The 14,631-nt window shown below is 34.4% G+C and overlaps 1 protein-coding gene across 1 annotated transcript in view; it reads right to left on the bottom strand.

The window, feature by feature from the left end:
* Window positions 1–14,631, bottom strand: part of mfas (midline fasciclin) — a 44,934-nt gene that overhangs the window by 14,303 nt on the left and 16,000 nt on the right. The window contains exons 2-8 of the mRNA XM_085940585.1: window positions 11,405–11,590; window positions 10,913–11,095; window positions 6,592–6,756; window positions 3,591–3,687; window positions 2,126–2,287; window positions 1,522–1,652; window positions 69–210 (exon numbers count right to left, since the gene is read on the bottom strand). Of these exons, the coding sequence (XP_085796711.1) occupies window positions 69–210; window positions 1,522–1,652; window positions 2,126–2,287; window positions 3,591–3,687; window positions 6,592–6,756; window positions 10,913–11,095; window positions 11,405–11,590 (1,066 nt within the window). The remainder of the gene's footprint in view (window positions 1–68; window positions 211–1,521; window positions 1,653–2,125; window positions 2,288–3,590; window positions 3,688–6,591; window positions 6,757–10,912; window positions 11,096–11,404; window positions 11,591–14,631) is intronic.

Raw genomic sequence — 14,631 nt, 5'->3', positions numbered from 1 at the left:
TTAGTATGCTTCTGCGCAGGTCCGTGCTTAAGTTGTTTAGCTGTAGGTTGATTATTATTTGCACTTACCAAAACTTTGTCGACTGTATGAACGATTCCGCGGGTGGCATATGTATTTGAAGATATTATTCTAGCACAGTTCACCAAATATTTTGGCTCCATCGAGTGCATATTGACATCCTTAATATGGAGTGTCGAGTTGTCAAATAAACTGTAAACATTAATCAATAAATAAATAACATTAATTTACTAATAGAGTAGATTTATTAATTTCACGAGTCCTTATACTCCTTATTGTATAATTGACGTTGAACTGAATGTATGGGTGGGTGAAGTCGTCACCTGAGGTAGAGAACTGAATTTCGAATTGGCAAAAATTTCCTTATTGACTAAGAAATGTTTCCATTGATCCAAATAGCATGGGGGCTTTTATGGGGTGGTTTAATGACTTTTTGAAGTTATACTTCTTTAGGCGCGTTTGGAAAATCAGATCAGAGTGTATTTTTGGCGTGTGACATGTATCACATAATTTATTTTTTCACACAAAAATAAACGCACTCGATTGGATTCGAACCACCGATTGTTCGGTTATCAGCCGAACGCACTACCTTTACGCCACAGTATGATACTGCAATCGTCACGATTATACAGAATACTGTTATAGTTTAGAATTGTTCCGTTGCCTAGGCAGCGAATTTATTATTGTCTGCCATTTGCAATTCCTTACGTAAACAAATGATTGAACGTCAGATTGACATTTGGTACTTTAAAAATAAAAACAACGAGAAACCGTACGAAATGCATTATAAATTTTATAATTTCAAAATTTAATACATAGTGATAATAAATAATATTATTTTGCTGTATTTACATACATAGTTTTCTTTATGATCAGGATTGGATAAAAATTAAATCATAGCAAACAAATCTTTTTTGATTTCTTTGGATATCTTATTGACTTTACTTACTCCTGTGATTTCTATATTTTTCAAAGCATGTATCGGTACAGATTGCCACAATCCGAATCACTAACGGCTAGCTTAGTTTCCACACTACTTAAGTTTTTACAGTCTATTTACAGTGATTTTGGTAAGAGCTTCACTCTACATTTAACGTGTCTTGTTAAAAATCTGCGGCCTGTCAGATACTGCCATTTCAATATTGTGAGGCATAGAAAAGGTAAATAATCGCTGTAATATCAATAATTTGTGGCTTAGTATTTCATAATTAATCAAACAGGTGTCACTTTGTGTTTAATTTTTTAGATTATGCAAATCAATCTACAGTGGCTTATAATTTGAATTTAAGGTCGGACGAGATATCTCGTGTAATATGTATGTGCGGTCTATCGATCACGGCTTCATAGAGCGAGATAAGTCGCTGAAGGCATATAACCAGTTAAGGTAGCTACTTATAAATTGGTCATAAACGGTGATGTGAAAACCAATCCTCACTTTTTTTTTTTTAATATGTGCAATAATTGTTTTAATTGTTTTTAGCTACATTAAATATTGTTAATCACCTGTAATAAGTATCGTCAGCTGATATATCTTCAAATCCCTTTGACATATGTGCTTGAATCAACTGTGTTGTGGAAATACCGTTCACATTGCGACGCCTGCGTGCTGCTGGTACCACTAACTCGATCTGATTCTGTATGGCAAACAAAAGATTTTAATTAATATTAAGAAATCAATAGTTGCAGGTTGAAGGGTCTATCTCCAAAATCCGATAAGTCCACATACGGCTAAAATCTATTAAAAATACATTTGTAATTTTACAAAACACAGATTTATAACTTGCAAAACCCACCAAAATTAAAAAAGGGTACAGTTCGGTTATGAGGAATACAGCGGAAAACACATTTTGAAAATACCCGATATACTGGATTATTTGTTAGTTTGGGTTAGTTTAGGTTGGGTTAGGTTAAGTTTGGTTAGGTTAACCTAACAAATAATCCAGTATATCGGGTATTTTCAAAATGTGTTTGCCGCTGTATTCCTCATAACCGAACTGTACCAAAAAAAATATTTACAAAATATTGATTTGTAGACATCGGCTTTTGAAAATACACGCTTCTTTCTAATCATGTTCTTCACCGACAAACATTTCTCAATGATACATACCGTTTGAAGCAACATGTCTGCAAATTCTTTGAATGCTTCATTGGAAGGAAGGAAAACGGTGAGATTTTCTTTCTTTAGCACGTCTTCTAAATCTTCAGCGATTTTTAAAAATTCCGATCCATTTAATTTTTTAATTGTTTCGATCAATGACAGTAATTCTACCTGTAAGGAAAACAGAATCAGTTATATTGAACAGATTGAAATACTCAGGGGTTGCCCATTTATGACATCACATTTTAATGGGGTCCGACTAGGGAATCCAATCCCGAGCCAAAATTCTGATCCCGGGTTTTCAGGATTACAATTTGACAATCCGGGATCCCAGGATTGGCGTTTTTCCATTGTTAACATAAAATTTTTATATTTACAAATAACATTGATAAAATCGGTCGAAAATAAATCTAGTATAATTTATAGTATTTAAGACATTTATTGTTAATATTGTATACGTTAAATCTTGGAAACACATAAGTTTAATGGAGTAAATAATATTGTAATATAAATAATAATGTGAATTTAATATGAGATTGCTGTTTTTGATAGTAAAGACTCAATGAATGGGTTAGCGAGATTTAAAATAGTAAAGCAAATCATGGTGTACTTATGGCCTTTCCGCTTCATAAATCTAATTAGTCAGCCAAACATGAAACTGCCGTAAAACGTATGAGATTATGGTGAAATTACTTTGTTAATAGTGCGAAGCATTGTTTTTTTCCAATCTTTCTCAGTTTTATTAATTTAAGTATGTGAAAAAATAAAATGAATCGGCAACTTACACATGGGTATAAATCAAACTTCATTCAAACTCAGTTTATTTCTAATGTAGTTATTTGTTATTAAAAGTATTTTTTCTGTTATATTTTGTTTTTATTTTATTTTCCATAAAAATTGATAAAAACATCAATCCCGAAAGTTTCGGGATAAACTATAAAAATATGTATTTTTGTGTATGAAGTGTCTAAATATTGTAAATTTACAACATGCAATTGTTTGAATTATTTACCAACTCAACATTCACAAAATTTATTTATTTATTGATATATAATTTTACTCATAAATAAAAAATGCGACATTCAGTCTTTACCCAACCGGCCCAAGCCACAGCCCTCAATAGCACAGCTGAAAATTACAAGCCTCCAGCATTTAGAACACCCGAACGTCGCCGCGCAAGATAAATTATGTTGCATCGGCGGGCAAAACTTCCGTCCCACGCCTAATTAATGCGTTATATTTGAGCGCGCAACTTCGTCCGGAATGTTGGGGTTCAATTATTATTATGAGCATCCTTTTGCCCCTTATAATTTTCTCTGGCGTTGATAGATTTTTTTTGTAATAATATGTATTGTATTCACAGACGTATTCATTAATGTAGATAGTAGGTAGGTACCACACAGCCACAAGTCACAAGTCACAATATGTATTTGAAATTACAAATTTTTCTCAATTCGGTCTAATTTTAAATTACCTTTTGGCAGTTCGTATTCCCTTTGACATATCTCTGGTATCCATGGCAACACTTGTATCGAATGGTATACGATTTTGTGACTCCGTCTTTCACATCTCTAAAAGAAGAAGAAAAAATGCTTCCATATAATATAATTATCTACTTAAACTCGAGTGCTTAAAGTCAAACAACGTTATCTACAAAAAAGTGTTTTTGTTGTTGTTGAGATAACGTTATTTTACATTTCCGGCTACATGATAGTCAAACAACGTTATGTCAATCATTTCTAATTTCTTCTTAAATCGTCAGTAAAGTTTAACGTTAACTATATAAGTTACCCTTGTTTTCATATTTTTTTAAAACAATTCCTATAAATAAATTAGTTACAAGAATCTAAAATAACGATTTTTGGCTATACTGTAAAGTTGCACTTTTGTAGATAGTGTTGTTTGACATTAAGCCCTCGAATTATAGAGGTACACCGGATGAAATTCCGGTAGGCCGACGAAGCACAGGTGAAAATATCATTGCTAAACAAAAATCGTATGTCATGTTGAATAAAATCATATTCATAATTTCTGGTGGCCTATCATGTTATTTTTATCGTATAACTCCTAGCCGTTCAATATTTAAGAATTAATCTGAAAAAAATATCAATTTACTTATGTATAATTTAATTTTAGGCGACTTGAAGAATTCAACGGAAAGCCGCTAATTCGCCCCTGTACATATCCACATAAAAGTTCCATGAACTATTTTGTACGCCTACGATTGCCGAGCGGTAACGTGTCAGCATATTATAATGACGTGGGTACCGGGTACGAATCCCGCGCCAGGCAAATTCACATGTTGTTTTTTAATGTGTTTGGACCCAGAGTATAGCTATAATAGGTTGAGCAAGTGGCTGCCATCATTTTTTTGTAAAAAAAAAAGTCTGTTAACACAACATCCACTTTAATATATGATCCTATTTGGATCGAACATGGTGATGTAGGTAATATGTAGGCACAGAACAGATTAATAAATATAAATGTAAAAGCCATCACCATGGACCAAAGTTCTGAAGCAGGGTAGTTTATGGCCTGACCGCAATAAAATCCAAGTAAAAAAAACCACGTCGACCGTTCCCAATGATTGAAAGTACATATTACTATTGAACATATCATATTCTTTAATATCTGTTTAAGTTTATCCCATATTTTTCCACACTCGGGATATTTAGTCTGTTATATCACACCCAGTAGGGTAAGCCAATTCCCATTAATTGTGTTTGTGTTCCCTGTATATATGTATGCATTATTCTTCGTCAGTACCTATATTCATTCATATTATGGCGGTAGGTTGTCAATGACGAAAAAAATGGAAGATTATGAGTGCCTACTTAACATACGTCTTGATATTGTGATCATATTCACTTATGGTAATATCATTTGTTTTACTTGCTGTTTAAAGTTATAACGTAAGTGTATTTTATGCATGCGTTTCATTACTCTATAACGGCACCAATATGGTGCTCGAACAGTTGTCTTGGCATCCAATTGCCGTCGCCATGTCGCATGTGTAAAATTATTTCATTCCCTAGTATGTGCATAATTAATTTGTCAAACTTAACTTAAATTATTATTGATAAATATAAATGCTGTAAAATATTAACGTTATTATATAAAGCTTGTTGGTCCGGATAACACGTAGAATGCATTTGATTTACGTACCTACATTGAATGATTCATCTGTTAAAGTTAAAATATACAAGCATGTGTTTCTGTCACGTTCAATGCAATTTACAATGTCATATCAGTTAAGGAAATGAGCCATAAACAAAATAAATTACGTGCCACTCTTCTCATTTAGCACCAAACGTCAAAAAATACTGGCATCTGACCTGCCATAATCGAGATATCACGATGTGATGTGATCCTTGTTTAATTTTGATAATAATGCATAGTTATTCAGGTGTTAAGTTTCATTGTCCGGAGACACTTTATATTTCCCCACAAAACCGGGGGTTCCTAACCTTTTTCGAGTCGTGACCCCCTTTTAAAATGGTCAAGTAACCTGTGACCCTACGCGACATTTGCATAAAAAGGCAATGTTGAAAAAAATACACGAAAACAATTAACGATCACCATATTTCCTTTAATTATTTCTACGTTTTCATGTGAATTCTAAACGATCGCCTTTTTATACACTTTTGTAATGTCTGCTAGGTACTGAATGGAAAATTCATCGATTTTAGGTACCTATACTAGATTAATTATAGAATTTCCTGAGTTGCACATAAATGTACACAAGTAATAATTATTATGACATCACATACGATGATTAAAAACGAATTTCTATATTATATTTTTCACATGTTATTTTTCAGTTAACACACTACTTAGATGACATCCAATATAAAACTCTTGACAAACTATAGGTTGGGACCAGACTGCACCATGGCACTATAAGTAAGGAGCGTAATAATCATTATCTACCTACCTGCACAAAACAAATATTTATTTTGCTCATTGGGCAAAAATTATGGAATTATATTTATTTTTAGTGCCAAGGAGCTGGCAGAAAATTTACAATTCAAATATTTTTTTAAACTTAACAAAATACAGTACACTCTCAGTAATCTGTCGCTCGATTATCCGACAACCGCCGTTATTTTTACTAGTTGAAAGCACAAAATCAAGCTCTATAATTCGGCAGTATTCGATTATCAAATTCAGTGGTCTACTTCTAACTATGATAACATCATTTGTGAAAAAATGGAAATCAACTATTTTAAATTTTAGTCAGTATTAATGGTATGATAAAATTTAATAGCACATTGGGTACATTCAGTTCAGGAAAATTCAGTATGTCGTTGTATAAAAATAGAATAACTTATAATATAACAAAATTAAGTGTTCGTTATTATTTTAAAACTTTGTTTTTACAACAAAAGGTCGTATTTTTCGAAAGAGTACGGTCCTGCCTAGGACCCAAATTTTCTGAATCCGATTTTGTGTTTCAAAATTAAAGTTTCGCTTACTTGTGCACACATTCATATCGATTTACCGACTGACTGCACGTTTGCATGTTGATTGTAAACTTATTTAACATGTCTCCTTCTTCAGATAGGTCATCATCACCATCGTCACTGTCTTCATCGTCGTCAGAATCGTCCGTTTCTTCTCGTTCAACGCACACGTTTGGTCTGGAAGAAAAAACAATACATTTAGATTTAGTACATCGTTATTACGAAACTGGCGTTTACGCGGAGCTTTGGTTAAGTATGCATCCACATAGACATGGTTCATAGAGCGGTCGTCTTTGAAGCCGTTGACTGTTTGGGGGTTTGATACTGAGGCTGGGTAAAAAAATGCGGTTCCATGACAAAACAGAACATGCTAAAAACAGAACAGTTACAAAACAGAAACACGATCAATATAACTATGACCTTTCAGGAAAAATATAAATTTAATATTGAAATTGTCCTATCTCTATTATGTTGATAAATTTTTAATAGCACAGATTTTCAATACGCCTAATAAATCAAATTATATACCTAACTTATGCATTCCTAATCGCTAGAAAGCCTCAAATAAACGGGACTTAACTCGGTGTTGCCGGCAAGCTTAGGATATCTCATCTATTCAATGTTGAAAATGATTGGGTGACTAGGTACAACGAACTAATGACCTAACCTAACCTAAATAGATTCCACAAAAATTAATGTTTCACTCTTCCCCTGGCTGTTCTGTTTTGTCATGTTCCGTTTTGTCCGGTTTCCAAAAACGCACGATGTTTTTATTTTTATTTTTAATATATGTTTGCTTCAGCGCCAAGACCCAGTGGGTTGGACGAATGGTTAACAACTAGTCCTCGTAAAAAGTTTGTTAATATAAGCGTGAATGGTAACTAATTTATTTTAGGGGAGATGGGCGGATTATATCAAGAGGAAGGCTGAGTGTGACCCGCTGTAGATAGAGTTTGGGATAGTGATTACTGGGAGACGGTCTGTAGTGCCAGCTTAAGTGAGTGAGCTAATATTATAAGTCACATTCGACAACTCAATTCAGGGCAGAATTCTATTTATTAATATGTTCTGTGATTTTAAACATTTTTTTCATTTCATTAATGAAGAGATTTTGTAGTTATTTAAAATAAAGTAGCCAATCCCGCAATCAAGATAAAATGAATGCGTGCAATTCAAGACGATTTTTCGAAATTTCTTAAAATTATCTTCAAGTGATAATAATACTTTCGTGAAAAATAATAATATCCCCAAAATTGTACATAGAGAGAAAAATCAAAATAAATTAGAAATTAGAAGAATTATCGTAAAATGTAAATTCGTTATTATTTTGACTTAAATATCAGATTATATGGACGTAAATGTAATTTAATAGTAATGCTACTTTTGCCTATTAAGACATTTTTAGTCCCGCATACTATCTCGCCGAACTAAAAGCACTCTTTACAAGACACTTGTAAAGCCAGTGCTCACCTACGCATCGGAAACCTGGGCATTAACTCTGCGAAATGAACGAGCTCTGAACATCTTTGAAAGAAAAATTATCCGCCGTATATATGGACCGATCAAGGACGGCACCAATTGGAGGAGAAGATATAATGCTGAACTCTACGGGCTGTACAAAGATAGCAGCGCAGTTCAATCAATAAATATTGGGAGACTGCGATGGCTAGGTCATGTGCACCGTATGAATGACAATGAACCGGCAAAGAGAGTGATGTCCAGCAATCCAATAGGGCGTAGAAGAAGAGGCAGGCCAAAGATTCGCTGGTTGGATGGAGCTGCCAGTGACTGCCGTATTCTGGGAATATCGAATTGGAAAGCGGCCACACTGGATAGGGACAAGTGGAGGGAGCTGTTGGAGAAGGCAAGGACTCACACCGGGTTGTCGCGCCCCTTATGATGATGATGAAATGTAATTTAAATAACTGTTAAAAATAAATAAAAATCCCGGTATTCTGAGATTCCGGGATTTTAAGAACATAGATTTGTAAACCCTGATAATTGTAATGCATCATCTCTCCCTCTGTGTATCCCCCTCCGATTGAGTTAGATTTTCTAAACGGAACTAACTACTCAATTGAAATCAGTACAGTTGGCTTCCTTTGAGAGTTACAACTAACATTTGGGAACTATGTAACATAATATTTTTACGGTAGGTACTTATACAGTTGAACGTCAATAAAAATAACCTATCTACTTGCTGATTTAGCATTCATTTACTTGGGGGGGGGGGGGTTCAATATAAAATAACATAGGTAATAAAAACATTTAAATTCTAATGGATTTAAGTTTTCTACTATTCCATTCGAGTCGTTTTTTTGCGACCCGGGTTTCGCCTTTCTAGTACCTATCTACTATTAGCTTTAACTTATATAACAAATCAATACAATAAAGTAGATAAAAACTTATCACCTACCTATATATTAAGCCAAGGGTCACAATAAAAAAAATATAACAAACAAATTATGAATAGTGGAAGTGTTTGTAAAAAACCCTTATCTTATCAATAATAATACACTCGATAAGCGTATAAAAATCGTCAAAACCTAATAATAGATCATTAGTAATTATAAACGATAAAAATACTATACTCAAGAGGTGTAAAATCGTCCATTCTGGGAACAATGGTAACTAATGGAGATGCCGAAACGCGAAACGCGGCTCGCAAAAAACGACTCAAATGGATGAGTATAAAACTAAAACCCATTAGAATTTAAACTCAAATTCCATCAAGTACCTTCCGTCGACAGTGTTAATAATATAATAAAAATATTTAACAATATAATAAAGATTTTTTTTTAAATTTGAATCGTTTTGAGGATTAATCGGATACAGCGAAATACTTAAAATATCGTAGAGTTAGGTTAGGTTACATTAGACGACGGAATTGAATCCGCACCAGTGCTGCTAACCATACTATATTTTTTTAATATGTCCGATTTTAATAAGATTGTATGGGGTTCCACAGAGTGGAGGTTTGTATTAACAGATGTTTATTTTTTTACGAGAAATGGATGTTAGCCACTTGATCAGTCTATTAGGTCCATAATCTGACTCTAAACACAAATTTAAAAAAAACATTGTGTGTATTTGCCAGACTCAGGACTCGAACCTGGGACCCACGACATCATAAGTCGACGCTCAGTCACTGTGGGCGTAATTATAGTACAATACTATATTTTTGATTCTGCGAAAAATATAAAATACTTAAACATACCAAAAATAGTATGAAGGATTCATGACGAAAAATACTATAACTGTATTTATACTACTCTCTGATAATTATCTTAGGAACCGAGGGCGTCTGTTGTTTGTTCTCCCAAGGTGCAGAACTAACCTGCCGTTGGTAATGCCAATTGGGAGAGCAATAACTCTGTTCAACCAAATCACTTCGGATATTCACATATTCCACCTGCGTGAGGATGAGTATAGGTGGGCATTGTTTTATATATCTGCTTAGCTCATTCGGTGTACTTCCTTGAATATAATTTTTAAAAAATTGTATTTACACTTTTCTACTGTATAATGCTGATCTATTTCTTTTTTATATATATCTTCTTTTCTTTCGACCATGTCCGATCCTAATAGGATCATATGGGCCTCCACAGAGTGGAGGTTTGTATTGACAGATTTTTGTTTTTACGAGAAATGGATGTCAGCCACTTGCTCAACCTATTAGGTCCATACTCTGACTCATACACAAATTGAAAAACAATATGTGTACTAGCCAGACCCAGGATTCGAACCTGGGACCCTCGACTCTATAGGCCGGCATTTAAGCCACTCGGCCATCGTGGGTGTCAATCTACTACTGTTTTATTAATATCTATTTGGTTCTAAATGTCATGTCGTGAACGTCTTAATAATTTGTAATGTCCACTATATGTAAATATAAAAAAAAAATGAATTGAATATGTATAATATTATATTTTTATACGTTTGTAATAATTTAAAGAAATTACCTATTACTAGTTTATTGAATGACTCTCCTAAAAAGTTTGTCAAATTATCCTCTATTCTTACAAAATTTAACAAATCTGTTTTCAATCGATAGTTATTTTGGTTTGTCATAAGTCATAATATATCTTTCAAATAATATCAATTATGAAATCGGTACCCATCTGATTTCGAGTGAAAATCACAAGATATTTTTCAATCAGTTGTGTATTTATCCAGATGATTAATATTGTATACTATTTTGATTATTTTACATTGTTAGATCTGTTAAAGAGGGGATTAACAGATGGCTGCAAACCAATCCTCGTGACAAAAATTCATCTCATACAATTCTCACATTTAGTATAAGCAACGTCGAATTTTAAGTATAACTTACCCCTTCCACCAGGGTTGTGAAGTTATTCCACTGAAGATTCTGAAGAAGTCTCCCAAGTCATTAGGGCTTGCGCCTTTGCTGGCAGGGTAGAGGATAGGCGTGTTCATTCCTCCGATTTGCCTAAAGTCGACTACCTTTAAGTTGTCGTCATCATCAGTCTCCATAGATTCAATGTCATCATACCTTCAAAATAAAATTAATTTATTAAGATAATGAAAAATATTCTGTTTATATAATGAAAAATATTATCGGCGACAATAGCGCCGCATGCGACTTTTTTTAGTATTAGAGTAAATTTGTGACCCTACCTTACCTACATTACCTATGTATTTATCTCACTTATCTGGTTAACTCGCCACGCCAGGCCTCACCTGAGCCCGGGCCCCCAGGCTAGAGCCCTATCAGCCACCCCTTGTGGGGGCCATGATTAGGAACGTTGGTAGAGTATTATTATGTATTGTTTTTTTAAATATTGTAAATAAAGGTACTCACACACTTGTTGGTAATTGAGGGGCCTGACGCGCAAAAGGGAACGTAGGCATATCGATTGGATGTTGGTACATGCTTTGGTGTGGAACGGTGATGGGCCATTGCCGAGAATTCCTCGCGGACCGCTCCAACATCGAGTTTAACACGGAGGTTTTGATCTGATGGTACAGCGCAGCATCCTCCAAATCACTAAAATGAAAATAAACATCAAGCACATTTTTTAATTTTCGAATATATCTCTCATCTGCTTTGGAGGTCTTCTGAGCAGCTCCAAAGCAGAATGCAGGAACTCGCTAAAGTAAGCAACAAAGTACGTGTGAAAATAAATGGAACAAAGACGAAAGTTATGTTCAACTGCTTTGCGGGCCAAAAAAAGATCCACATCAATGGCACTCAGCTCGAACAGGTGAAAAGCTACATCTATCTGGGACGAGTGTCTATACATGGAAGTATATTTGATGTAATTGTTGGCGGAGTAAAGCTAAAGAATAATGTTTTCAAAAGTGACATTCCACTGTGCCTGAAGCGCAAAGTTTTCAACCAGTGTGTGCTTTCCGTAATCACATATACGTGTGAAACATGGACCCTAAGTAAAAGAGAGATCCAGAAACTTAGAGAAGCACAAAGTGGTATAGAGAGGTGCATGCTGGGAATAACGCGAAAGGACAAAAATAGGAATGAATGGATAAGGAAGCAGACAAGGGTTTGCGATGTAATAGAGTTTATTAAAAGCCTTAAATGGAAATGGGCTGGACACATAACTCGAAGAAGAGACAATTTTTGGACAAATCTAGTCATCCAGTGGTATCCAAGAAGTACAAAACGTCCGAAAGGTAGACCTAGAGGCCGTTGGATCGATGAAATTATAAAGTTCTGCGGAAGTACGTGGCAACGCAACGCAAGGACCGAGAGAAGTGGAAGCAGTCAGAAGAAGCCTTCATCCTGCAGTGGATAGATTCAGGCTGATGATTATGATGATATCCCTCATCAGGGCCGGATTTATCGTGGTCCGTGAGGCTAAATAGGTTATAGTCCAGGACCTCTAAATTGGTTGGTGCCGGTGTCCAAAATATTAATTCTGTACCGATTTATGACAAACTTTCAAGTGGATGAAACATCTTCACCCACATGAATGAATTTGCGTGAATGAGCCCAAAAGCTCGGAAAATGTTGGTAGCTACTGTCCATAAATATTTACTTAGCGCTTAACGTATCATTTGTGGTTGAAAGGGGTGGAATACCATACACAAAAATCCAAGAATACCATAGAGAATAATTAACATTTAGTAAAATGCCGTTTTAATAAGTTTTTTTTTAATTCTGGGGCCCCGATATGTAATAGCCAAGGGCCCCTCCAATCATAGATCCATTTCTGTTCCACATAATAAAATAGGTACATTATTTTAGGTCAACAAGCTACTGGGGTGGTTGGTGGATAATAGAGGACTGAATGCAGTGATGTCGTGGTGTACAGATCAACAAGATCATACCTACTTAATTTCTATCAAAATAATCTATTTATTGGTTGGTTATCATAATAATTATTGTGTGGAATAACACATCGGATAAATGGAATCAAGGTGCAAGTACAGGTACAGGTCAGGCGCGCACACATATAAATAATGGTAGGGGGATCGATTTAGAAAAAAAATAGTACGTCTTAGATATATCAAGACTTAGAGCAGTGGCAGTATATCGCAAAAGCATCGGTTAATTGCTAAAATTTGTAAATTTGAAGAGCCCCTTAAAATATAATTTTGTGATTATGATTGTATTTTATTTTTGATTAAGAATTCAACCTGGATAAATTGCTTAAGAGCATACATAAGTGAAACGGTAAATAATTTTCAACAGTAGGTGGAACGAAATTTCGCAGTCGTCGCCAATCGGAGACTGACAGTCGAGGTGTGAGCACGTCAATTTGTTTTGTGGTGGCGTCGGAGGAATAGATTCTTAAATCGTGTAAAGACGACTAAAAAACGTTCCGCATGTACTTGAAAAAGAAAACATGTCAATGAATATACTATTATTATTACGAATATAATAATAAACATAACATTAAAAGGACGCATGTTGAATTTTTATGACAAATTATATTTCGTTCGGCTCGCGTCATTTGCACAATCTGCGCATCGCCTAGTCACGACCTTTTTAGACCATGCCTCAGCTGAAGACCTTAACATAAATGAGGTGGTATTTTTCTCATTCAGCCATCCAAGTCATCTTGTATTACGGTGATTAGGGTTGTTTCGAGAATTCTCAAAATTTCGATAGTCTCATTTCTCGAGAAATTATCAATGAGAATATAGAGAATAATTACAGAACGTTTTTCTAGGACTATATAAGAAATTGAGATTCGGAAGTGGCTAGCGCTGCCAATTTAGCTGTTTTAGAGTAATGTGCCAGTGAAAACGGTCTTAGGAAGGGCTGTAATATAAAAGGTTGTCGATTTTGATTCTGAGCGGAATTTTTACCTAAAAAAATTTAGATTGTCATTTCAACAAAATTTGTGAAAACTGTAGATGAGAAAAGATGTCAACTTCTAATATGGGTGTATTTTTTAAAACGAAATTCATAAAAAATGGTTCGGTAATATAATACATAAATTATTCTCGAATTCTCTCAAATTACATATTCTTGAATTTGAGCATTCTAGAATCTCCAGAATCGAAAAAAGCCGAGAAATTACAAGCCCTATTACTAGCGCTAGCTTGCATTTGTTAATCCATTCTCAATCTATAGCAGGGATGGCGAACCTATGGCACGCGAGATGATTTTGCATGGCACGCAAATGATTCATTTTAAAGAGAAATTACTATTTAAAAAATGTTTTTTTTTAAGTTTTACAAATAAATATATGACACTTATATATATAGTAAAATATTAAAAAATAATGACGACATAGCCATGCGTATTTTCTTCGGTTTTTCAAATTGTGTTTACCAATCAATGCGCAAACGGAATCGTCAAAATTCATGCATAAATGATAAATCGCATTGTATAAAAAATAGCAGGCAAATCCTTTTCAAGAATAATCATTATGCTATACAATCGCATAGGTCGGTGAATGAAAAATAAAAAAAAATATTTAATCAACAAACCTTAACCTAAACTCTCTTTGAGATATTTTTTTTTTTTTTTTTTTTCGACCATGTCCGATCCTGATAGGATCATATGGGCCTCCACAGAGTGGAGGTTTGTATTGACAGATTTTGTTTTTTACGAGAAAT

The sequence above is a fragment of the Rhyacophila brunnea genome, unplaced genomic scaffold, assembly GCF_057557595.1.
Source record: "Rhyacophila brunnea isolate RB1 unplaced genomic scaffold, BYU_Rbru_1.0 scaffold_1, whole genome shotgun sequence".
Classification (NCBI taxonomy): Eukaryota; Metazoa; Arthropoda; class Insecta; order Trichoptera; family Rhyacophilidae; genus Rhyacophila; species Rhyacophila brunnea.
This window is presented reverse-complemented; position numbering and strand designations above follow the sequence as displayed.